The sequence below is a fragment of the Bactrocera dorsalis genome, chromosome 1 (genome assembly GCF_023373825.1).
Source record: "Bactrocera dorsalis isolate Fly_Bdor chromosome 1, ASM2337382v1, whole genome shotgun sequence".
NCBI classification, from domain to species: Eukaryota; Metazoa; Arthropoda; class Insecta; order Diptera; family Tephritidae; genus Bactrocera; species Bactrocera dorsalis.
Window position 1 is genome coordinate 80019401 of NC_064303.1, and position 26520 is coordinate 80045920.

Genomic DNA, 26520 nt, shown 5'->3' on the forward strand with positions numbered 1-26520 from the left:
AAAGCGGGAAAGAAAAGAATACTGATAAGTTATAGAATAAACTAAATCGGATGCAATTATTTGTTTGTTTTAAATTTCAACATAATTGAAAAACTATAAACGAATGAAGGGCTTTCAGTTCGTAATAATATTGCAGGTATAAGAGGCATGTTCAAGCCCCTCCGGATTAATTTAGAAAATGTTTAAAATAGTTGCAGTTCAATTAAGAGCATATACTCGTTTATTGCGAATACAGTACGTCAGATTTCACCGACGCGTCTGCGCGCGTTGTCCCTAGTGATCGAGCTTCAAATTAAAATTCCATAATTCCGCGGTTGCGTTATTACAGCACTGCAAAATATACCTCAACCCAGCGCTTTATTGTCCCGTTGAACTAGTTAACTGATAGTACGTATATGATAAATATATATACATGTACTCACCTTCGCTCACGCTAATCACACTGTGTGGCGGAAAAGTCGGTTGATTGTCGTTTACGTCCACAATGTGTACGCGTATCGTTGCCGTGCCCGTCATTTGTGGCACCCCTTCGTCCGTCGCGATCACCTTTAGCTTGTACATGTCACGGATTTCGCGATCCAACACTATATTCGTCTTTACAATGCCACTAAAGGCGGGCTCAATGACGAACGCATTATCGTGATTCCCATCGACGATGTGGTAAAGAATGCGCGCATTTGCGCCAGCGTCCGCATCAAATGCCTGCACCTGCACCACAAATGTACCCTTGTTGTTGCCCTCCCACACCGATTTGCTATACTGTGTTTGCGAGAAGTGCGGGCTATTGTCGTTTTCGTCTTCCAGTTCGATGATTAACTCCGCATAGGCATATAGGTGTGGTGTGGCATCGGTGCGTGCGACTAGCACCAAGCGTAATTCATGAAGTTGCACGGCGCTGGCGGTATATTGCATATTTTCATTGTTGCCCAACATTTTCAGTTCACGTTGATTACGATTCAATTGTTGGCTATCTGGTATTTGCTCTTCGTCCATAATGTCGGTTACATTCTCTAATTTTGCGCTCAACTGCTCTTCGCCATCATAGAACATGGCGCGTCCTCGATATGTACCGCCTGCACCTGTAGCAACTTCGTCGTATGTTGTGTCCACAAAACGGTCGTAGTCCAGGTACGCAGCATTGCCAACTTTTATCTCGCCGGTAGTGGCGTCTATGTTGAATGCACCATCCTCATTACCCGCGCCAATGGAATAGTAAATCTGCTGTCGCCGTCCATCGCTACGCACCGCCGACACTTGCAGCACACGCATACCCGCAGCCGTATTTTCACGCAATTTCAAGCGGTAAGTGTCATTTTGAAAACGCAACACTGGAGCTCCGGCAGCCATGTCACCTACGCGTAGCTCTATAAGGCCATGTGCCGTACGCGCCGGGTTACCTTTGTCGCGTGCCACCACTTCAATGTGTAGAAGGCGGCCCGACTCGCTTGCCAAGCTCTGTGTGGCGCTCACCACGCCAGTGCTGGGATTAATGCGGAATTTATTGCGTGTCGCCGCATCGGCGTTGTTGCCAAGTGAGTAGAGTATTTCACCGTTGATACCGGCATCGACGTCGGTGGCGCTGACTTGCAATAGCATTTGGCCGGGCTGTATGAGTGCGGGCACTTGTGCCCGAAAGGGGTAACGCTCGAATACCGGCCGATTGTCGTTTACATCGTCGACCACAATTTGTACAGGCACTTGTGCGGAACGAGCGCTATAGCGACCACCATCGGTGGCGACCACCAAAAAGTTGTACACACTCTGGCGCTCGCGGTCTAGCGGGCTGGAAGATATATAAGAAATAATAAAGAAAGATGTGTAAATTTAGATTTATATTTTTTAACCAAAAAGAATAAACCTATATATATATAAATATTGGGTATTCCAAAACGTCTTTTCATATTTTGTCACTAGATGTCGTTGCGGAAGTAGAAAAAAAGTTACAGCCGTTCAAAAATGAGTGAAAATAATGAAAAAATTTATTACATTTTAAATTTTTGTATAAAAAGGGAAGAATGACACGCAAGCCACCAATGAAATTTCAGAAGTTTACGGAGACGATGCTGCATCAGTTCGTGTATCAGTTAGTTCTGGAAATTTTGGTGTGAAAGGTGCACCCCGCTCTGATCGACCTATCGCTGAAAACGTCGATGAAATTATAGAAAAAATTAACCAGGACCTTACCATAAGCAGCCATAACATCGCTAAGGAACTTAAAATTCATCATTAAAAGGCTGGCCACAAAAAGAAGCTCGATGTTTGGGTACCACATGAATTGTCTGTGAAAAATGTAATGAACCGAATTAACATCCGCGAAAGATCTTGGTTTAAGCGTGGAGAGCTCAACAAATAGTTGCAAAGCCAGGATCGACGCCTCGAAAAGTTATGCTGAGTGTTTGGTCGGATTGGGAAGGAATCATCCACTATCAGCTGCTCCAGTCTGGTTGAACGATTGATTCTACATTTTACTGTCAACTGATGAGATTGAAGTAAGTAATCGAAAAAACGGGCAGAACTGATCAACAGAAAGGGCTGCGTCTTCCATAAGGATAACGCTAGACCACACACATCTTTGATGATTCAGGAAAGAATGGGAAAGCTTGGCTGGGAAGTTTCGATGCATCCACCATATAGATTATACCTTGCACTATTGGACAACTATTTGTTTCGTTCAAAAAGTGGTTGACCAAAATGAAGTAAATTTGGTTCAAGAGGTAGGTGAATGGTAGGAGTGCAGCCCTATATTTGGTTCATTATAAATATGCAAAAAAAATAAGTTGAAGTTTGACTAGAAATACGAAACGACTTTTTTGACTACCCTATATTATGAAATGTTAAACGTTGTATAAATAAAGAGAAAAGTAAGGGATTCCCAAACTTTCTTTGAATATTAATTAAATTTTCAGTTCGATGGTATAAGCCTGTCAAACTTTTAACTAGCATGTATCTTACAAAGGGTCAGCAGCGTTAAATATTCTTGTGAACCGTTTGGAGCTTGGAGCGACAACTCAGCTCCAGTGCCAATGGCATATCCAGCAGCGTACTTATTGATCGAACATGGCGCGTGATGTACTGCACTGGGCGCGACGGTGGCAGCTGCTACAGCAACAAAAAATACAACGGCAATAGCAACAACGTAATGAAATCCGCCACATTTATATAACACATCCAATCATTTGCCCTTTCTCACAAGTTCGTCAGTCCATTCCTTAGTTGCCTTGTGCTGCCAGTGTTCTGATTTTCATTTTATTATTCCATTTTTTTTTAGCAAAATGGCAAAACATCACGAATTGTTTGTTGTTCGTCATTTATTGTGCGATTCCTTTGTGGTTGGCTACTTTGAAGATGAAAGGTTCATTATAGCCGACAATCCAGGCGCACAAAGCAGCGTGCTCCTAGTCAGACAATAGTCAAATATGTAAGAGGAGGTGAGGTGGTAGATATTGCCGCTTTGGCAGCAGATAAAGCGCGTTGAGGAAAAGCGACGATAAAAAAATTGTACATGACAGCGGATTGCGGGTAATTCTCAGCGCGATGCGCGACTACTCTGAACATACTTCTTCTTCACAAAAATACCTAATCAATTAATTTATAGGATTTAAATCGAACATATATATACATATATAAGACAATCTATATAATACAAATTTTCTTATATTTATGATAAGAGGAAGATTTTTCCCAAAATCCACCCATGTATTAAAAGGTGTATTAGACAGTGAAGTACCGCATCCTCAAAATCATAAGTCTTTTGAATTCAATTAAGAATTGAAGAAAGCGAAACAGCTTTCGTGCATGGAAACTATTCTTATTAAACTTATCCCAGCCCGGTAATAAAATAAACACAACGTTTTAATATGACTTCGATTTCCCAAGGAAATATTATTGATATCGAGTTGAAGAATTGCGAAACTCACTTTTATATATAGACCTTCAAATACTTTATGGTTGGAATGGTTGTGTTAAAGAGAGTGTATGTCGATTGCTAGGTCAAAGCTAAGAGAACTGAGAGATAGTTAGCCGATAAACTCAAAAAGTCGGCTCTTCTTATCATAAATTGAACTCCAGAGCCGAGTTTCTCAACTGAATCATAATCTACCGTTATAAATAAAATCATATTTTATAATTATTCAATGCTCTCTTCTTTGTCTTTGATTACCCCTTATTTTTGTAACCTTAGAGCTTCTTAATTTCTCAAATAGCTCAACATTTGTCAAATCTCGATCAGCTTTTTAAAAGTGGAGCTAAATTTTTCTCCGTCTTTGTTATATTCAATACTATATTAGCTAAAAAAATATCATCTGCATATTCCAACACTCACCCCACTGTCGTGATGATGCCTGTTTTGCTGTCAATCGCAAATAACCATTGTGTCTCATTAGCCAGCGAGTAGACCAAACGCGCATTGATACCCAAATCGGCGTCCGTCGCCTTAACGCGCAACACGCTTGCGCCGACAGCCGCACTCTCGGCTATATTTGCCACATATTTTGTCTGTTCGAAGTGCGGATCGTTGTCGTTATGATCCTCAACAACAACCGTGATGTTGCAGTGACCCTGGTAAGTGTTGGGCGTGCCGCGATCTTGAGCCTGGATCTGTAGCAGGTAACGCGAGTGCTGTTCACGATCGAGACAACGCGCTGTCAACTCGCCAGTTTGTACATCGATGCTGAACTTGTTACCGATATTGCCACCTGAAGACAGAAAAAGGAATGAAAAAAATGCACAATGAATGCGAGGCGAGTAAAAGGCTGCATGTGGCTTTGATGCTTACGATATTTGAGCTTTAAACTTATTTGATATTTGGCACTAATATTCTATTTAAATGGCCAGTACTCACCAACAATGCTGTAGAAGATCTCGCCATTTGCGCCCTCATCGAGATCGGTGGCCACCACCGTGTGGATGACCGAGAATTCGTTGTTTTCCGGCACGGACAGCGCATAGCAAGCGCCGGGACGAAACTCCGGCGCATGATCATTAACGTCGCTGATTGTGACGATTATTGTCGCAATATCAAATTGTCCACTTGATGCCGCAGCTGTCACTGCCAATGGTGATGTTGCCGTCGTGCCTGCGCTTGTGAGCGTACCAATCATCGTTGTTGTACTTGCCGCTGAGGTAGCCGCTGTTGTGGTGGCGATATTATTGGTGTCATATACGTAGATCGGTATCGTGTAGCGCGCTTTTGTTTCGCGATCAAATTGTCCGCGTGTGGTGACAATGCCGCGCTGCCGATCAACGTGGAAGTGATTATCGGCGACACCTGTTGGTATCTCGTAGCTGAGATTGCCTGCAAAAGAAAAGCAAACGACACATGCAATGTATGAAGCAAATGGATAAATGCGGTAGTGTGTGTGTATGTGCATGTAAGTGGGTCTGAGAAAATATTTTCAAGGAAATTACATTAACAGTTAATTGTAGTTTGCATATTCGAGTGAGTCTCGAGCATTGTGTTTGTGCCTTAAGTTGGAAGCGTTCACTTGATTGGGTTTATGTCGTGGCTGATGAGTCTACCAGTGGCACTGCTGACAATCACAAAGTGATTGCTGATCTTTGACAGTTTTGTCATGTCAATCAAAATCACTGATTGCGGAAGCGCGAACAAGTGAACAACGTTCGGAAATCTTTAAAATAATGCATTCATTTCACTCACCACTCAAGGCACAGATTAAAAGGTGATTATCGTAGTAATTAAAGGTCATCGTTTGACTCTTGAAATATTCGGATTTTTATACCGTTAGTTTCTTGAAGAAATCACTTTCATAGTAATATCTTTTCAATTCAGATAAGCAGGATAACTTAATCGGATATATCGTCATTCTCCTATTTTTGGTGCAATGTATGGTCGTTAATTAATGCCTCAGAATGTGGATTGTTCAATACGTGGAAAATAAGTTATTTGTTTTTCAACGAGAGCTTTGGAAACAAAATATTTGGTTACTCAAGCCAAGTAAAATATACTAAATGGATACATACGCCAAATAAATATTAAGAGTTAGGAAACCTTTAAGCATATAACTAACAAATATACTTGCATGTCTAAATAAACATATTATAAAAGGTCTGTCGCAAAAGAAACAGGATTGTTAAAAAACAACAAAAAATTAATATTTTTCAAAAGTTAGTGTTTAAGGTTATTTTTCGGAATGCTCTTGAGAATATCGGTCGTCGCCTTTTGGATAGCTGAAATGTCCTGAAACCTGTGTCATTTCATGGGCAAATGAAGTTTTCCAAATGGGTAAAAATCACAGGGGACCAGATCGGGTGAGTAGGGTGAGTGATTAATGGTTAATATGGAGTTTTTTGCCAAAAAATCAGTGACAAGCGTCGACCGATGACACGGCGCATTATCGTGCAACAGGCGCCAGAACCCTGCCTCACGGTATTTTGGTCGAGCACGACGAATGCGTGACAAAAGATGCTTCATAACACCAAGGTAAAATACAGCATTAATCGTTTGGCCAGGTGGGACGAACTCTCGGTGTACAATACCCTCGGAACCGTAAAAACAAATTAGCATTGTCTTTATTTTTGACTTCTGGAGATGACTTTTTTTCGGTGACTTCTGATCGTCACAGAGGTCCTCATGACCTTCTTGGAATCGTTTAAGCCACTCATGCACATTACCTTAGGATTGGCACTGATCATCCTTTGAAATGTTTCAGTAAACGTTTTCCCAGGTTTAAAACAAAATTTAATATTTGGTCTTTGTTCAAAATGCATTTTACGACCGATGACCAAAAGTTGTTGTCACTTTTTGATCGATAACATCGATTGTAGTTATCCAATTGTCTTAAAATTTTTACGAAATGTCAACAAGAGATCAAACTTCTTATTTCATATACCAATAGGTGGCGCCACTAGAAACAGTTTTATTTAAAAAGTTCTGTTTCTTTTGCCACTGAACTTGTATATTATATTTTGGGAAAGGCATATATAAATATGCGCCTGACACTCTGTTCGTCACTAAAAGAAACTCTAAGATGCATTATTTGGACCCATTACTCTATGATCAGATCCGTTATGAGCTATGCTTTTGCATTTGGTGAAGTAGATTCCGATTTACATATAATGGATGTGTAAATGATGAAGTTCAAAAGAACTACACGACTATAATTGAAAGAAACTCAGGCCCTCTTCTCAGGTGTCTCTATTAATAAACAACTATAAGTTACAATAAACATCACAATGAAAAAAAGAGACTTTGGGCCCACCTTGGATTCTATGTCTCTTATTTCAATGGAAAACGAGAGGCTTTTGAAACCAATCTGTAAGATCTACTCCCTCAAAATCGCTTATCTTAGTTAATTTGACTTAATATCGCTCAATTTGATTGTAAATTATTGTTGTCTTTTTCGGTTTTGCAAGAACCATTACCACAACTGCGTCACTGTGGTCCTATCAACGCGTATTGTTCCCCAACGACAAATCGATAAATCGTTTAGTTTTAATTAATACTAAAATAAATGATAACATGTCCTTGAGAGTAAAACATGCAATTAAAAACAAGCTACAACAACAATACCAACAATAGTGCAACTAGCAACAGCAACAGCCAAACCCAAGAGTAACAGCGACAATCACAATGCGATGAGCGCAAGCGCAACGAAAGAACGCAGCAACAATATACACACACATACACTTGAGTAGATTATTTGCATAAACACACACACATTTATATGTGTACATATGTAAATGCATAACTGACGGTTGTCGGTGGTGAGTGAGGCAGTGGAGGAACAGCATATAAAATGAATGCCATAAACTGAATGCAAATAAAAAATCAAAGGAAACCGTCTTCTACTTAATTTAACAGTGGCGGTCATAAATTTAGCAACATATTCAATGCAATGGCAGATGGAGCGGTGGCCGGGAAAATAACCACAACAACAAGTTAGTAGCAGTCACCGGCAAGCCCATTACCACCAAACTGTCGTTAGCAACAGTGGCAGAGTAACGGAGTTGCGTAAATGGAAGTGGACGATGACTACGGTCATCAGCCGTGGCATGGCAATGCCGACGGTGTTGGTGAGAGCGGTGAAGTATGTATAAATGAGAATTGTAATGGAAATGCCAACCAATGGGTCCACCGTCAAGCTCTGCCTTGCAGAGGGTTGAGAGCACTTGGCGCTACGCAGATTGAAAAACCCACACAAAGTGCGCGACAAAAGCTAGGACCTATGTATGTAATTTTATATATAGAAGCATGTGAAGAGAGACAGGCAGGAAAAAATGTAGGGAGCGAGGGAGGTTGATGACGCAGGAAGGAGGAGAGAGTCAGCAGCTGCGAATTAAATGATTCTTTGAGTGCCTAATACGTAGCGCAAAATTTTATGACAGAAAGTGGTTCTTTCTAAGCTCCAGCAATTTACTTCAGTAGTCATATTGGACTACTTATATATATATATAAGAGCTTTCTTTTATTTAATTTCAATTCAAACACATTCTATATATGTGGATTTATTGCGCTACATTCGCACTTGGCTGTCAATTTTTTGTCACAAAAGTCACGTTCAGCTATCATTTTGTCACTGCCGGTCAGCGCGGCTGACAGTGCTGGCAATGACTTTTGAAAGTGCGGCGCGCTGGTATTTTGCGCTCATTTATGTCCATACAGCGTGTACATTTGACCGTCATGCATATGGCTTCCAGGCGCTGTTTGGCTATAGTGTACAGACCGTACTTACTTTTATCCAGGTATATACATATGTATATAAACGCTTTCATATGGAAAGGCAAATGTTGGCACGTAATACTCGTATTCGTACATAGAAGGCTTGGCGCAAACAATGGCACAATATTTTATCAATTGTCGAAAGTTGCGCAATTTATCGCGAAATATGCCCGAACAGGTTGTCAGCTGTAGCGTGCATTGTTTTTGCCGCTGCAGCCGCCGCTGTTGTTAAAACTGCTACTGTTAGCCCTGACACTGTCCCTGCCAAAGTTGGCCGAAAGCACATTTTAAATGCCATTTTAGGTTAAAATGAGAACAAAAATTTTCAGTTGTAAGAAAATATTGAAAATTAACTAAATATTTCTTACGCACAAGCGGTTTTAAATTTTTGGAATGATGCCATATAGTTTTTAGTGAACTAAATTGACAGTTTTTTTTGTGAGTAGTATTACCTTTTCTCTATTAAAAATGAGGTACTCTTAAGAATCACACCCTACTATGCAAGCTTCAAGTGCATTGCAAAAGGTTGCTGCATCTCATTTATCTGCTTGTTAAAGTTAGCGAGTTGAATTCGTTACGAAAATATGTGGATATTTTATTGGGGAGGTATATCTATTATCTTCAATGTTACTAAGTTTTTATTTTACATATTTTAGATTTTACTATTGTGAGTTGAAAAAATTGCGATTAAAAAAGTGGTTATTAGACAAAAAAGAACAAATATTGATTTGTTGATTTTAAAATTTAAATCTTTAGTACCCTTCTTAAATGCGTAAAAACATCATTGTTGTTTATGTAAATAGGTAATTTAAATCTTCAGTTATTTTCCCGCAGTTATTAAAATTTTTACAAATACATTCATATTAATTAAAAGAGATATATACATAAATCATAGTTTAGTGTCTTAAATAATATCAGGAGAGTTGAGTTCTAAACTGTTAGCGATATAATTTCTTATATTTATCCCACAATAGTTCAAACAAATATCCTACTTCACACTCAAATGCAGAATAAAAAAAAAATAAATAATGTAAAGAAAATAATATTTCTACTTACCGCTGTCGCCGCCATTAAAGGACTTCGCCGCTACCTGCAGCACAAATGTGCCAGGGGCAGCGCTCTCCGATATATTTGCGTAGTAGACGGATTGATGAAAACGTGGTGGATTACTGTTGGTTCCTTGTACCAATATCTGTAGCTTCAATTGCGACTGGCGTGCCGTTGGTGTGCCGTGATCACTAGCGCTAACCACCAAGTTGTAGCGATTTCTTTGAGCGTTGCCTGACTCAATCATATCACCAACACCACTTGTTGCTGTCGGCGGCAGTTGCTTAGCCAACTCCATGTATCCTGTTTGCGAATTCATGCGAAAGTGTCCCGCCTCGTTGCCACTCACAATGGCGTAAGTGATCTCGCCATTTGCGCCGGCATCTTTGTCGATCGCCACAATATGCGCGACAGTCTCGCCAATGCGTAGCGCATCGCTGACGCGTACGGTGGCGACGGGTGGAGTGTGAAACCGTTGATCGGCGACTGTAGCGCTGCTGGCTACAGGCGACACAAATTGTGGTGCATTGTCATTGACATCTGTCACCAACAAAATTGTAGTTGCTTTGGTGCGTAGACGTGAGCTTACATTTGAAGATTGATCCATAGCCTCAACGATGAGTGTATATTGTTGCGTGGACTCGTAGTCAAGTGGTGCAAGTAGCGTCAAAGCGCCAGTCAATGCATCGACACTAAAGATCGGTTCTGCTTCCTTGCGTTCAGTCGATGTTTGTTCGCTGGAAATTTCACTGCCAGCAATGCTACTCATTGGTGTATAACTGAGCAATTTATATTGTAGATTGCTGTTGCTGCCCGTATCAGCGTCTGTTGCGCTGAAATTGTAGATTACGGCCCCGACATCGGTTGCTTCACTAATTTTTAATTCGATAGGGTCGTTCAACCATCTTGGTGGATTATCGTTGACATCGGCGATTTCTACCTTCACCGTAATAGCACTACTTTGTGGATTGTTGCTAGCGCTGGTGTCCAAAGCTCGTATTTCAAGCCGAAATTCGGACTGGACTTCGCGATCCAGCTGACGTGCAACTACCAATGAACCCGTGTGTCGATCAATATCGAATGCGCCTTCGATAACATCCTTCACCAATGACGTGAGTGTGTACGTGACGAAAAGATCGCTGTTGCCGTCGATCATATTCTGTTGATCTATGCGTTCGTTGGGACTCACCGAACCAACCACAAAGCCCACTGCCACATCTTCGGGAACCTAGAGAAGGAAGACGAAAATTCTTTAGTACCCAAATAGCTCTTTATATAATACTAATTTCTACAAGTCATAAGAGGTATGCTTATTGAAAAGCATTGTAAGCTAGTGTTGAAAAAATGCAATCTTAAAAACATATTTCATACTTTCAGATAAACCGGCAAGTACAACACTTAACCGCTTACTTTATTTGGCTTTTGAGGTCAGACTGTTCCAAAAAAAAAATATAAAGTTTAAATTTTGACAAGCAAAGAAAGCATCAATTGTGCAAGTAAATAACTCAAAATAGGGAATTGCATAAAATAAACAGCACCCATTTGGATCAGTTAGAGTCTGTATCAAATAAGTTAGACAGCACAGTGGTTTTGATAAGAAATTACAAGATACCTAAAGAGTTTAACAAAGTTTGAACAAAATTTAAAAAGGAAAAACGTCTCTGAATGACGAAATCCCTTACTAAGATAACTTTGACGTTCAATTGCACATTGTCGGTAGATACGGCGAATAATGAAGGTAGAAAAGTATTTACAAACCCTTTATTTTATTCTATGAACTACTAACAACACGAATTGGAGAGCCTAAAAGCAGGCAACAAGTTTTTATCTTTTGAAGTAAAATGATTATTTCTCATGACTTGAACCGCTTTACGGATTACTTTTATTTAGGTTTCACCGTTGCAGAAGATATTGGTTGTCCTCTAATGGCTCACTATTCATCGACCGTCCTAAAATCTCTGTTTACCGCCAACCATTAATAATATATGTTTTATTAATTAAACTACACGACTCTCGCCTCCGAAACACTGTAAACTGAGACGACATCGATTTCGTTCCGCAGCTGCATTCGAAGAAATTATACATTCCATACAAATTACGGTCGGCGGACCGTAACCGTACGAAGCAGAATGATGTCACAGGAAAGAAGAAATATTACAACAACAACAGCGGCAACGAAATGTCAGCAAACATTTTAATATGCAAAACCACAGAATTGCCTACGAGCGGCTTGTAAACAAACAAGCGAAAAAAGTCAGCAAGAACAATGAATGTGGGTAAACAAAAGTCAAGGAAAATGAAAAAACAAATTGCACGCGGCATTGTGCAGCGCCTGCGCACATATAATAAATGACACATATATATGTTGTTGTTGTATTATTTTTCTCTTTTTTCTGCACCTCAAAAATGCACTCTCAAAAAATTACAGTGATCAGATTTATGCCTCGAAACCGCAGCCGTTTGTGGCCTCGCCACAAAGCTTCATTGCTAAGCCGTGCCTTATCCGCTTGCCAAACGGCACTTTTGCATTGTCCACATTGTTATCGTTGTTGTTCTGTTGCAGTTTTGTTGACATTGTTCCTTGCTGCCGCTGCTGCTGTTGCACATTTAAGTCATAATTTCTGTGGCGGCATTAAAATTTTATGCATTCACTTTGTTTAATTTTTCACTCATTTTTTACCTTTGCAACATGCTGCCATAGAGTATAATAGTTTCACTGTAAAAACTGAACGATGGACGTGGGGCCGTCCACTTTTATGTGAAATCACATACTTATATGTCAAGACCCGTCCGACCGATGTTAAACAAATTTGGCGCGTGACATTTCTCTCACATTCCTATGTAACTGTACGAAACTTGGCGAAATAGGACAGCAACCACGCCTACTTCACATATATAAAAATTTTCAGTTCCATCTGCTTCTTTCACTTTCCTGTATAAAAATCAATAGCATTCATTATAACGGGATAAAATTTTGCGCCTTAAAGTATGTCACCTTATGACCAAAAATGATTCAAATTCAGCAAAAACTGTTCATGTCCCTAGGTACCGAATATGTGGACCCCAGAGTCTATAATTGACTTTTGGCAGAAAATATCGGCGAATGGATGAGATATATAATTGAAATTCAGAGAAAATATTTTCCTATTAATAGTTTTTCTGCATGTTAAAAACGGGTAAATAGGGTCAATAGTTCCCATATACCTAATAAAATGGTTTTCGAACTTCCGGGGGACTTTATGCTGCCGCTCAACAAATAGGTGAGTTATCTCAATGAAAATGAAGGAACGTGTTCTACTGATAGTAGTGTGTCTTTGTGCTTAATATAACTAAAATTGAAATAGCCCCTATATAAAAGTTTCAAACATCCGGCCGACCACACTCCCTATGATTAATCATGGTATATGACATGAAGGTAACTATGAATCTCTGGGAATATTTAACAAGTATGTGGCATGTAAATATTTCGTATAATTGGCAAAAATAAACCAAATCGGGTCCATACTAGCTCTAATTCCCATATACTACATATGTATGGTATAATGGTTTTCTTTTTTCTAACATACCTTATGCCCAATATGTCTGTCAGTGTATGAGTTACACAGAGTATATGTTTATATAATTAAAATTGTTTGCCTTGTGATTCTCTGGTTGACGTTTTACATCTTAAGGTATTTCCCTGCCTTTAATTCTTGCAAGTTGCACGAGTATAAAATGTTCGGTTGCACCCGAACTCAGCTCTTTCTTATACGTTTTCTTTGCCTTTTGTTTTTGCAATTTCTTAGCTTTTTTTGCATTCTCCACTCTGGTAATCAGCAATACTCTCATCACCTTTCCACCGTTGCGAACATGAAAGTTGTAATCGCACAATCGCAGCAGTTACCACAGCGGTTGTTGCTAAGCCACTACCTGCAACACCAACACATACTTACATACATACATATAGTAGCTTTATAATTCTCACTGTGCATCTAGTGCAAACACATATCTATGCACATATCAGCGCTTTATTGCTTTGATATTTAAGAAATTTGTTGCTGCTTTCGAACATTTAAAGCAATTGCATCACTAGCAACTAATATAGAGCAATTATGTTAACGGTCATTGATTCCTGTTGCGGCATTTTTTGTTTAAGCAAATGCTGAAGAGGAAATAAAGTCGCAAATTACCGTTGCTGTTGCTGCAGTGTATGCAAATTGAGTTTATTTCTGGTATAATTTAAGTACTTTCGCTTCACATCCATCAAAGCATGTCGCGAATCGTGGCACTTCGCTCACTGTGGAGCTATAAAATATATTAAATGTTCCAGTTCAGTTCTGTTGTCGCCTTTTATATGGTAGCGAAGCGTGGAATCAATCGATTCGTATTAAATATGAGCATAACTGTAATCACATTCAAGAATGTGTTCTTAATTTAAGGTTTTGTGGTTTTCTTTCTTAATTTCTTTCAATTAGTTGCTAACTGGAGAAATGCGAATCTTTTCTTAGACTGGTGTAAACTTTTTGGACATCGAGGTGACAGTTGAGTGAATTTAATCTATAACCATATTTGACAGTTATTTGTTTTGGATGTAAAATATTCATCTGCTGAATTGTGCTATCTAGAGAAATCGGTGACCTTGAAATTATATATTGGCAATGATATTACTGACTGCCATCATTGGAAATGTTAAAGAAATTTTTTTAAGCCGAACAATTTATCAAGAAAGCAGTTAGAGTTACCAATCGTATTCTGGACGTCGTGAGATTATTGAAAACCGAATTCAGATGATTTCTTCTTTTTGTTATTGTAATTCAGTGATAAATTATTTGAGTGTTATCATCATCGCAGTCTCACCTTTGAGTCACCTTCAGTTGTTTCGATGTGGTGCTATGTTTGAGTAGGTAGGAAATAGGTTTTTAGCATAATGCTGAAACTTAGCGCAAGATATATCTTCCATATGTTCGATATAAGGTATTTAATATGCAAATCGTGATATCCGTAAACCCGCATCCGAGTTCTCTTAGTAACTTCAATGAATCTTTTCGGAGAGACAATTTGAAAAGAACATTACAGCGTTCGAAATCTGGTATATAAATTATTGAAAGTTTTCGGTGCATTGTAGGAATGACTAAGTGATGTTCTTGGCAGTAAAGATGGCTGTAGAGGGGAGTTCCTAACTGGAATAATGGCAGACTTCCTTGCGTAGAAAAATTGTGATTCCAACAATTTTTTGGCGATTAACTGAGTGAGATAGCAGAAACTATCAACTCAACTTAACTCAACACAACTCAACGCAACTCAACACAACTCAACTTAACTCAGCAATGGACACAACTAGAATAATTAATACAAACTAGCTTAATAACCAAATTGCACTTATTGCTCAGAGTAATCAGAATCAGACAAGGCCTTAACGTAAAGGCCGTAAGGTGAGGGTTGCAGTGACTAACTCTGTAGCTGGTAATCTTTGGATGAATGTTTACTTCTATTAGGCAATGGACTAACCTCTCGCCTAGAGTTCTTCAATAAAATAAGATATCTAGGATATGCTCGGTTCCATGTATTCACATTCCTCAAGAACTGTCAAACCAAGAACATATCGCACCAGCGAAAATGCTTTGGTATTTGAAGTTTTCAAAAGAGTACTCAGCAACTCAGAAACCTTTATGTCATTACAAAGGAAGAAAGGAGCGTTCGGCCAACGTAAATCCAAAAATCGTGTAAGAACAACGAAACGAGAAGGCGTCAAAGGTTTATTTTGTTTTTATTCGCGATCTTAGTATTGCACAAAGAAAGCCGCCGATGCGGACACAGACAAAACACTAGAGTACGAGTAACAAAGAGATGCGCACAGATGTATATTCAAAATGCAACACTGAAACGCCGAAATGCGTCAATTTTAATTGCGCCTGCGCGAATGTGGAATTAAAAGCAACGTAGAACGCGCAGCATTAAACTCACGGTCTTGTTGTTGTTCAACGCGGCTTTCATGGGTAGAAATGGCGGGGAGGTGCTTGGGGGAAGAAGTGCCTTTTCAAACCCAATTAAATGCATGTCAAAGCGTATGTTTCGGGGTGTTGGAAACGTATCGTACAACACCAAATACACTCGTGCACAAGAAAATATATTTTAAGACCTTAATGCAAAAAATGTACGTGCAACAGTGTTCTTCTGAGTGCGTATACTTGCAACTGACAATACCGTAAATGCAGCCACAACATACTCTTTGTGTGTGTGAATATATATGCATGCGCGGGTTTGTGTTTGAGTGTTGGCTTCAGCGACCGCTCGAAGGTATGCAAAACACGCGCGAATCGAACGTGATGAAAATGTTTAGTAGCAAAGCGGTTTTCGTTGTCATTCGCACTGTGGCGACGACCGCAATTGACTGGTGTTTTAAATTGTACCAAATGACAGCGAAGTTTGTAGTCATCTGACAGCGCAACACATACACACACAAACAAATCTATGCATTTGCATTGGCACGGTAAATTGTTTTAACCGCAAAAAATTGAGCGGCACATGAAGTTGTAAGAAAATAAAAGAGAGAAAAAGGTTTGCAAAATAAAAATAAAACAAAATAAATATATAACAAACGAAACAAGCAGATATGCGAAACATAAAAATGTCAAAGTAACAATAACAAGAATGTAATAATCATGACTTAGTGACATTCGGTCTGCGGCATATCCACTTTAGTTATTTTCATTTGTCGACAATGGACAGTGAAGCTACTATAACTGAAATGTGGTGTGTAATAACTTACTTTATAAGCAGTGATCTCTGAATATAAATAAAAGATCTGAATGTGTCTATAACAATATCCTTATCTTTATTAAAAGGAACAGCGAAGCCACAAAGTTCAACCGAACAATTTCTTTGCAGATTTTAGCGTTGATTTGGATAATAATTTTTGCTAAATTTCGTAAAAATAACTTTACAAATAAAACATGTTTTCATACAAAGGCTAGATTTTGATCGATCAGTTCGTATGGCCGCTGTATTATGTGGTTTCAGCAAATATGCAGCTTCTTGGGAATAAACGATGTTATGCAAAATTTAAGATATATTTAAGATATTTTGTAGTTCGCGTACAGACTGAAAGCGATCATTTACATATACATATACTCTACATTGTTTCCGACGTTACTTCCCAAGCGTTACAAACTTCGTTGCAAACTTAATATACTCTGTTCAGGGAATCAATATTACTGAAATATTGTAAATACTACGAAGTAAGTTTCCTCTTAATCTTTACTTATTACTCACATAGTTCTCGGTAAGTAGATTACAATGGGAGCTGCGATAAGACCCAAAGGTTTTTATATTGCGTAGTCGAAAAAGTCTTTTCGTATTTTTAATCAAACTTCAACTTATTCTTTATATTTATAATAATAAATAAATAAACTAATATGGAATTTAGGATGGAATGAATCGCTTACGAAATTTGGCAAATGATAACAAAGTCCCATACGATCACTTAAAATTAATCAGAATTTTGGTTTGTGAAATTTCAAAAGAAGAGCTCAAACGAGCTGAACGAAACTGTTACTACAGCAATAAGTTCATAAAGCTCTCTTGTGATATTCATTCGCATTCTCTCGCAACAAAGTTGCTAAGGAGAGTATTATAGTTTTGTTCACATAACGGTTGTTTGTAAGTCTTAAAACTAAAAGAGTCAGATATAGGGTTATATATACCAAAGTGATCAAGGTGACGAGTAGAGTTGAAATCCGGATGTCTGTCTGTCCGTCCGTGCAAGCTGTAACTTGAATAAAAATTGAGATATCATGATGGTACACGTATTTCTTGGCTCCATAAGAAGATGGGCAAAATCGGCCCACTGCCACGCCCACAAAATGGCGAAAACTGAAAACCTATAAAGTGTCATAACTAAGCCATAAATGAAGATATTAAAGTGAAATTTGGCACAAAGGATCGCATTAGGGAGGGGCATAGTTGGACGTAATTTTTTTTGGAAAAATGGGCTTGGCCCCGCCCCCTACTAAGTTTTTTATACAATATCTCGGAAACTACTATAGCTATGTCAACCAAACTCTATAGAGTCGTTTTCTTCAGGTATTTCCATACACAGTTCAAAAATGGAAGAAATCGGATAATAACCACGCCCACCTCCCATACAAAGGTTATGTTGAAAATCACTAAAAATGCGTTAACCGACTAACAAAAAACGTCAGAAACACTAAATTTTACGGAAGAAATGACAGAAGGAAGCTGCACCCAGGCTTTTTTTTATGTTCGGTGACACCCGAGCTTGGCCCTTCCTTACATGTTTAGTATTGCTATCTAACATATTGATAATAAAGACAAAAATATTTTGAAAGTTTTTCCGTATGAGTTTTTTCGAATGAGTCTTCACAACAATTCATTCTCTTTAGCGCTGCCCCACTGTAACTCATTAAAACCAACCGCTTATGGCAAAACTTATTTAATTTAACTTGAAAAAACTTATACGGGTTGAGGTTCTTTTGCCGACATACCGTGGTTGCGGAAGTTTTGAAATAAATAAATCTCGACATTTGCTCCCACGCTTTAAGAAACCAACAGTTAGTACGATACACAATGCCAACCCATATTCCCAAGCAAATAAAACAAGAAATACATAGTGTCAGTGAGATGAAGTGAAATAAATTGCATTCAAAATCTGCAAGTGTTCTTTTGAGAACACAGCCAACAAGCCGTTACGCCATCACAAATATTTCAAAGCTTTTGTGCTGTATGAGGCTACCTCATGCCATTTTTTTCCAAATTCAATTCGCGATTTTAAAACATGTATGTGTGTTTCTGATTTATTTTGATAGTATTTTATTTTTTGTTTCTTTTCTAGGCAAATCGTGTTTCCAACTTTTGTCACGTGACGCTACAAATCATCGTCACATATAGAAATGGAGAAATAGAAAACAACTTGGAACTAAAAGGAGCCGTTAAAGAGCAGCGACACTTCAACACACACACACTTTGACTGTGCTTGAAACACATTCCCACTAAATCTGGTAGCTGGACAACGCAGCGGTGCGATGGTGTTGACGACGGGGGTGTTGGCAGAGGCAGATCTTATACAAATGCCGCTCATTGTCAGTTTTACAAGCGTAATAACAAAGGCGGAAAGACAACAACAGCAGGAGCAACATTTCTTGCTTGAAAAAATGCCCAAAAAGAAGCCGAAATAAACTTCTACATCACGAATTTTCCTAAACGAACTGAAAGAGCCTGAAGATGCCTAAAAATTTAACTTTACAGGCTGTCTATCTCATAGGTACACGTCTTGGCGGTTCAATGCATGAAGGGCAGTCGCTGGCATATGTTGTTGCTGGCTTGAAAGTAGGACTAGAAGTTACAAGCGTGAAACAACGCTGCGGATTTTCTATTCCAGGAACTGACATTAGTGGCTGCACAATAGCGGCTGTGGCGGTTGTGGCGGCTACCGTAGATATTTGCTATGAATTGTAGTAAGCAAATGAGGCCAGGTGTTTGCAATCTCTGCTGGATGCTTTAATGATCACTGATATACTCACAGTCTTAGGTTTACTTATGTGTTTACGCGATGTGCATAATGTGGCATCAACACAAATTGAGCAAAAACCATTTAAAGTAACGTTAGTGCCGCTATGTTTGGGTATCGACGAACAAATAGTTTTTAAATCAACTATTTCTTATTGATTTATGGTGGAAAGCCTGACTTTGAATAAGTTTGGCTTTCTTGATGCGTAAGAAGTTGAAACATTCGGGGTCGTTTCAGAATCTCATTAACGGAGTACCCATTTTTGTGCCGTTATAACCATCAACGTCAAGATTTTGACAGGGTCATTGCTTCCGTGCTCTTTTTTTTTGGTATTTATAATAGAGCTGTTGTGCATTTCATCTGTTATAGAACACTAAAATTTCTTTTATACAATTACACTATCCGAAACCCGTTCTTGTACCATAATAACCGTTATTCTGAAGCTTTTGCAATGATGATGTTCTGACAGTTCTTTGATGAATATAAAGAGAAAAGATTTTTTTTACTGTGACACATCTTCCGTGGAAACGAGGAGATCTAAATAGTTACAGTTTTTTTGGTCACATAAAAAATTCTAGGTCTAGGTCCGTATTTCCTTAGGCTGACATGGATATTAGAGCTCAGAGACGTATAAGCTCCTAGGATCCACAGAAAGAAGCTTTTATTATTCTTCAATAGCAAAAGTTTGAGCACCACTGCTAAGCAACTTTGCAAATTCGGCATTGAAATTCGCAAATCCTTACGTACATATTTATTTTTTGATTTTCTTTACACTTACCCGAAACGCTAAGCTGGAACTGGTGAACGTCGGTCGATTGTCATTCAAATCCAACACCTCAACGCGCAACAAACGTATCGACTGCTTGGGTGGATTGCCACCGTCCGTAGCCGCTACTGCCAAACGATAAATACTTCGATCTTCATGATCCAGCACGACTCGTGTGCGAATTACACCCGTTACTGCATCAATGTTGAACAGGCCGTAACCGTCCGAATCACGACCTTTCAATATCGAGTAGGTGATCGATGCATTCTGGCCGTTATCACGATCGACGGCACGAATGCGCACCACCTCAGTGCCGGGCGGCTGCTCTTCGCGTACGCTGACCACATCCTCTTGCGGATCAACAATGTCCGGCGCATTGTCGTTGACATCGGTGATGTGCACTTTGATGGGAACGCGCGCACTGCGGTAGGGGGTACCCTGATCGCGTGCCTCCGCCACCAGATCATAGACGGCGCGCAATTCGCGATCGAGCGGTTCGCGGGTGGTGATCTCGCCTGAACATGCAAAGAAAAAATAAGAATAATGAAAAGGCAGGAAATTAATTTTAATTTATGCAAAAATGAGGAAATTCTTTCTTTATTTTTGTTTAAGCATATAAGAGATTTTTTCAGATGCTCGCAGTAAGCTCACTGGATTTGCAAATTAGAACAGATGTGTGCGGCGCTGTTGTGACTTTTGTTGACCTTTTTCTCTCCGCTGCGTGGAGAAATTGTAAAAAAAGTAAGAATTCTTAAATGGCCGAGAAAGTATTACCTTTTCAATTAGGCACCGACAAAAGCGCCGGCGGTCGTCACATGATTTATTCCGCATTCACTGATTCTGTGTCAGATCGCGTAAATCATGCTTTCCCTGCATTTGCGCAGCGAACTCCTTTGCCTAGTCGTTTTAGACGCCATTATTCTTCTTCTTGAATAAAATCAAATTGAATAAAATACCAAATATCCACTCTGTTTGCCAGACTATTCAATCAAGCGGAAACTGGACAAATTAAACGCGCGAACGGGCGGACAACTGGCAGCTCGTGTGACGCTTGAACGGTCGCTCATAGTTGATCGCTCGTTGGTGTGTTCGTCAGTCGATAGCATTGAGTGGCCAGTGTGGCCAATGAAGTTGAAAATGTTTTGACTTTCAGATTTAGGTCGCCACTCCCCGGCAGAGTAATGATTAATGGGTAGCAAAACACTAGCGACAACACTAATGGCAACAACAACAGTAATAGCGGTTTATAAAAACGAACACATGCGCATGATGCATGTTCTAATCGTATAGTACAAGTATATGGGTTTGATAGAAACAATAAGAAGATAGTTGGAATGTGGTGGAAATTAAGATACATACATACAAATTAGTGTATAAACATTTAGTTTATATACAAGTACTTATGTTGGAAAACTGAGAAGATATTAACATAAACAGCTGTCGGATATGAGGCGCAACCTACTTCCCACCTGCCGACGCTGCTTTATATCGCTGGCGGCCAAAGGCGCTGTGTGAATGTGGGAAAATGTCTCGACACTGCCGCAGTTGCCAGCAATCAGCTGTGATGGTGGTCTCTACAACCTTTCTAGTTATTTAATTAATCTTTAGCTTCGTATTGTGAAAAATATTCGTTTGTAACTAGCAATTATTAAAAGTACTACAATAATGTAGGAGTTTGCACTCTCTTTTCGTTAATTACATACCGGATTTTATTATTAGTGGAACAATGTGAAGTTTCTCATTATAAAACCTAAATTTTGAAAACTCCACTTGATGAGTCATCTGTGTTTAACTTGAGTAGTCTTACATGAAGATTTGATGTAGTTTGGCGTGGAGCGAATCGATCAAAAGGAGTACATAAACTACTTTGTTTTTGTAAACTAAATAAAAGCTAGGACGAAACTTGACAAAAATCAACGCCCATCCGATATAAGCGGGACAATCCGCACACGAAAGATCAATGTTTAGAGCTAATATTGGGTTGTCAAAAAAGTCTTGTGGTATTTTTATTGAAACAATTCGTGTGGCACCCATACATCGAGGTTCTTAATGACTCCAAGCTTCTTCAAATGGTTTATAACGGTTTGATGACTACTATGCCGGTCTCTTTCGACCAATTCAGCGATTTTATCGCAATTTTCGACAACAGGCCTTCCGGAGCGTGGCGCATCTTCGACCACCTCTACACCAGAACGAAAACGTTGAAACCATCGTTGTGCGGTGGAAATGGAAACTGTATCGGGTCCATAAACTGCACAAATTTTATTGGCGGCTTGAGATGCATTTTTGCCTTTATCGTAGTAGTACTGTAAAATATGCCGTATTTTCTCTTTATTTTGCTCCATGTTTGCGACGCTATAACTCACGAACACGTGTTAGCGCGTGAAATGAGCTTTCCAAAAAGGTATAGCGTGACCCGATGCGACAAATAAAACTAGAACTACGCGCTTTCAGCGCCAACTAGTGAAAGTACCGCAAGACTTTTTTGACAACCCAATATTAAAGCGATTTAGATTTGGAGTACGTTATAAGAAAGTTTTTTAGAATGTTTCTTGTTAAGAAAGTACAATTTAATTTTGTTAAAGCCAAAACAGTGAGTTCGATACATCCAATGCGGAATGCAAGTTAAAGTCATGACATATCCTACCGACGGACTGATTCGATGAGTTTAAGATTTACGAGTATTATGAATAACTTTAACAGTAAGGTTCTAAATATACCCGATTTGCAATCCAGTATATTTAAGTTAATTGCAGATAAGAAAAATTAGCCGCAAAACTGAAGTCTCATTAAGAATATTAAGTCAAGCATATTCTTGTGGCAATTAATTTTCAACGAACACTTTAGGCCTTTAGGTCTTAAAAGAAACAAAGGTGTTACGAAATTCCGTGGTCACAGCATTTTTTTGTTTCCAATGAATATACTAAACAGAAACTAACCAAAAGTTGCGTCTGCTTGTAAAATTTATGCAACAAAAATGTATAACATTAAAAACATTCAAATATCCATCGATTTTAGGCAAGACGATACATTGTTATCATTTCTTCTGACAGAAGTTAACCGAAAGTTCGAAAATATTTATACTAGGTATATGGGGGCTAAGGGAAGAATTGTCCCGATTTTACTAATTTTTGGCACAGAATTTTTTCTCCCCAAATTTCAAAACTAGATTTCACAGATTGACCGTTCGGTAAAAAATCGGTTAAAATCGGTTAATGAAGTAGTTCAAAAGACATTGGATTTCACCTAAAGATGGGGAACCACGGCCATTGTCCAAATTTAATGCTTTCTCCTGTAAACAAAACCATATGAGGAGAGAAGTCGTGGTTATTATCTGATTTTGTCCATTTTTAGAAAGAAGAGATGTTAACCTTTAACTAATGACGTGGTAGTAAATTTTACACCTTGTGTTTTGATTTTCTCATAATCCTAAAAAAGGCTTCTAAAATAAAGGACAAATTTTTCAAAAAAATACAAAGAGTTTACAATTTTCTTTCCAAATACAGTAATTAAAATTAATTTAAATCAGTTTGATGAAATTTGTAAGTATTATAATAAAAAAAACTCTAATAAATTTTAACAATCAAAATGGTGTAAAATTTACTACTACCTCTAAATCTACGTTTCGAAATACGACCTCTTAAGTTAAAGGTTAAGGAGACTTCTTGTCAGCAAGTTTGGTTGATTAAGATTTAGCGGTTTGGAAGATACGTTCATTAAACCATTTAGGGTACAGGACTATGTTCACTTTAAAAGAAACGATTTAGCTCACAGGTATCCCACGCTACTGAGATGTACTGAAAATCTCATCTCAAGTTACGGAATATTATCTCAATTTATTTCTTAATTATTACACTTTATACGTTTTGGCTTAATGGCACTTCGTGGGTGCGGAAAAGTATTTCTTCGCAAGGTAAGCTTAGCCTATTGGCTCCTGTATTTCAATTTTACTCAGTCTCTATTTGTCGATCTTTCTGCTATTCTCAGTTCTATTTTAACATTTGCGGTCAGGTCTTTTACCGTAAGACACACCTGCTTACATCGCAGCATATGTGGTACTATGTTATCCGTTGACCGTACGCGCCTTGCTGTTCTAGTAGAGTTCTTTCTACATAAAATTTCGGACAATAGAAGAAAATATACAGAGAATTTTTATTACTATTTCCACAAAACGAACACTTCACTTCCTTATAGTGACCATAGTTCAATAAGTAGCCTCTAAAGCAGAGCCGCTAAAAATTTTTCATGCCTATACTCGGAGTATAGGCAAGCAAATGCTATGACGCTAATTCTGCTAGCGTCAAAAATACACTCGAAATACAGGAATTCAGTTTCGAATAAGCATACAGAGGACTTAATGAGAATCAAAACTTACGATCTTGAAGTCGATATGGAAAAAGTCATGGAAAGTTAAAAAAAAATTAACTTAAAATTATTGTTGTTCTTAATTGCTTTTTTAATCAAAAACCATAATTTTTGATTTTTTTCTAAATTTTTAATAACAACATAACCAAATAGCACGATTTCACTCAGTGTACTAAGCAAGCGCGCGCACAATCATACGCTAGCAGATATCAAATGTGTGATTGGATGCGTTGGTAAATAAATTGCGCATTTTTTTGAGCGGCTCTGCTCTAAAGCACCCATGACCAGTTAAAAAATTTGTCATATAGAAATCCCTATGCCAATGATTTCTATCCACTCAGCCTTTGACATTTTTAATAAGCCATTGCATCCACCGCCCTTTGGTTGTTGCATCCCAAAGGGCTCGTCACACTCTCTTTGGGTGCCAATAAATATATGTACCACGTTTTATTTATATATCTTTATTTTTATTGACTTCTACAGACGGACAGATTGACTGACGGGCAAAATGACGGACGGACAGATATACAATTGTTCAGATTTCAACTCATTATTAGATATACATTATTCTATATCTACTTCGATTGGCTTTAGGTGATACAAGCGCTAGGTTGGCAAGACTAGTATACTATTATTATTATATTAACTTATTTTATACTCGTGGGTCATAGCATCAAAAGGCTGGAAAATCATTATATTAGGTATAGGAGAGTCACAAAAAGTATTGATCAGATTGCCTTAGGCGCTAAGGTTCATATATGCGGTATTCCGACTTGAACAGTTGTGACCAATTTTAGGCTTGATTGCCATTGCGGACAATGGCTCAGGAACTTTTTATTATTCCGAAACCGAAGTAGCTGTATGAAGGCCAAAACCGTGAAAGTATTAAAAAGAGAGTCTTTGCGAATTTGAGACCTATGTACTTATGTAACTTAGCAATTTAACAAATTTTAAAATGAATAAGTTTTTCAAATTGTGTGGTTCGTTTAAAGTTAATGAACTTATGAAGAGACAGTTTATGTATTTTTTTGTAGAACCTTCGAAACTCCAGTGTTAAAAGAGCCATTTTGAAATAACCAAAGGTAAATAATACAGCGTTTTCCTTTCTAGTATTGAGGCTAATCACTTTTCATATTTTCATAACCGGCACTTTCCAAGAAGTCACGTCAAATGCGCTGTCCGTCATTCTCTTCATATTCAATTTTGATTTACGGCCACAATATTCATAGAAACTTGCAACGTTCTGAATATTTTCAATTACGTGTATCTCAACTGAGTAATTGAAAATAACATCCGCACGAGATAAAAAAGGAGCATACACACACTGAGCCACGAATGTGAAGCGATCGTGTGTGAACTTGCAACAATGTTAACGATGTATCTATCTTCGCTGATGTGTTAATATTCCGCGCTACGCAATTCTTTTCGCAGCCACATTAAGTGAGTCAAAGCGTTATAAGCAATGCGGAAAATGCCGTTTATTGGCACATCAACCGACTTTCAATCACTTGTATGTTCATATATATGGGCTGCAAGCCCAGCTGCTGCCGTGCGGAATATGAAATCAAACTAGTTCAGCTGCGGTCAGCGTAGTGGTAGCCGGGCGCACACACCATTGTTTGATATCTGGTGGTCATGAGCAGTGGTTGCAGTGGTGAAGGAAGTCTTGAATGTTCGTACACATACATATGTAGAGCTGTGCCTCTGTTGGTATGAGTACCTGGTCTACAGGATTAACAGCACCACGCGATTTGCATATTTAATTTAAATAACAGCTAAGCTCCTGATCTGTGCCACGGCGCACGAGCACACATGACAGTATAAAAATGTATGTGTGTTTATAAAAATGCACTGCGAGCTGCAACATGCTGCTGCCGCACACACAGTGGCCACAAAATGTCAACCACTTGACATGCCATTGACGGATGAGCTGACAGCGTTAAAACTGTTGTTGCGCGCACACTAATGGCCCGACTGCCAGCCATTCATCCAGCCATGCGTCCCAGCAAAGCCGTTCGCCAAGATATACGGTTGATAGTGAGGTCTTCGCCTTAGTTGCGGCGGCTGTTGCTGCTGCTGCACGACGACAACAATGCAAAGTTGCGGCTAAAGAGGTAGTAAAAGTCAGCCTGTGCAGCGTCTATCGCTGAAATATGTACA

At 38.8% G+C, this 26520-nt stretch overlaps 1 protein-coding gene and 1 long non-coding RNA gene across 2 annotated transcripts in view; one reads left to right on the top strand and one right to left on the bottom strand.

Annotated features, from left to right (window-relative positions):
- Positions 1-26520, top strand: part of LOC125775781 (uncharacterized) — a 218036-nt gene that overhangs the window by 121610 nt on the left and 69906 nt on the right. The gene's annotated exons all lie outside the window — the stretch shown is intronic.
- The window catches only part of LOC105223592 (protein dachsous), a 243140-nt gene that overhangs the window by 6006 nt on the left and 210614 nt on the right, over positions 1-26520 (bottom strand). The window contains exons 8-12 of the mRNA XM_011201347.4: positions 20008-20510; positions 9734-10952; positions 4841-5293; positions 4322-4694; positions 423-1783 (exon numbers count right to left, since the gene is read on the bottom strand). Coding sequence (XP_011199649.3) covers positions 423-1783; positions 4322-4694; positions 4841-5293; positions 9734-10952; positions 20008-20510 — 3909 coding nt within the window. The remainder of the gene's footprint in view (positions 1-422; positions 1784-4321; positions 4695-4840; positions 5294-9733; positions 10953-20007; positions 20511-26520) is intronic.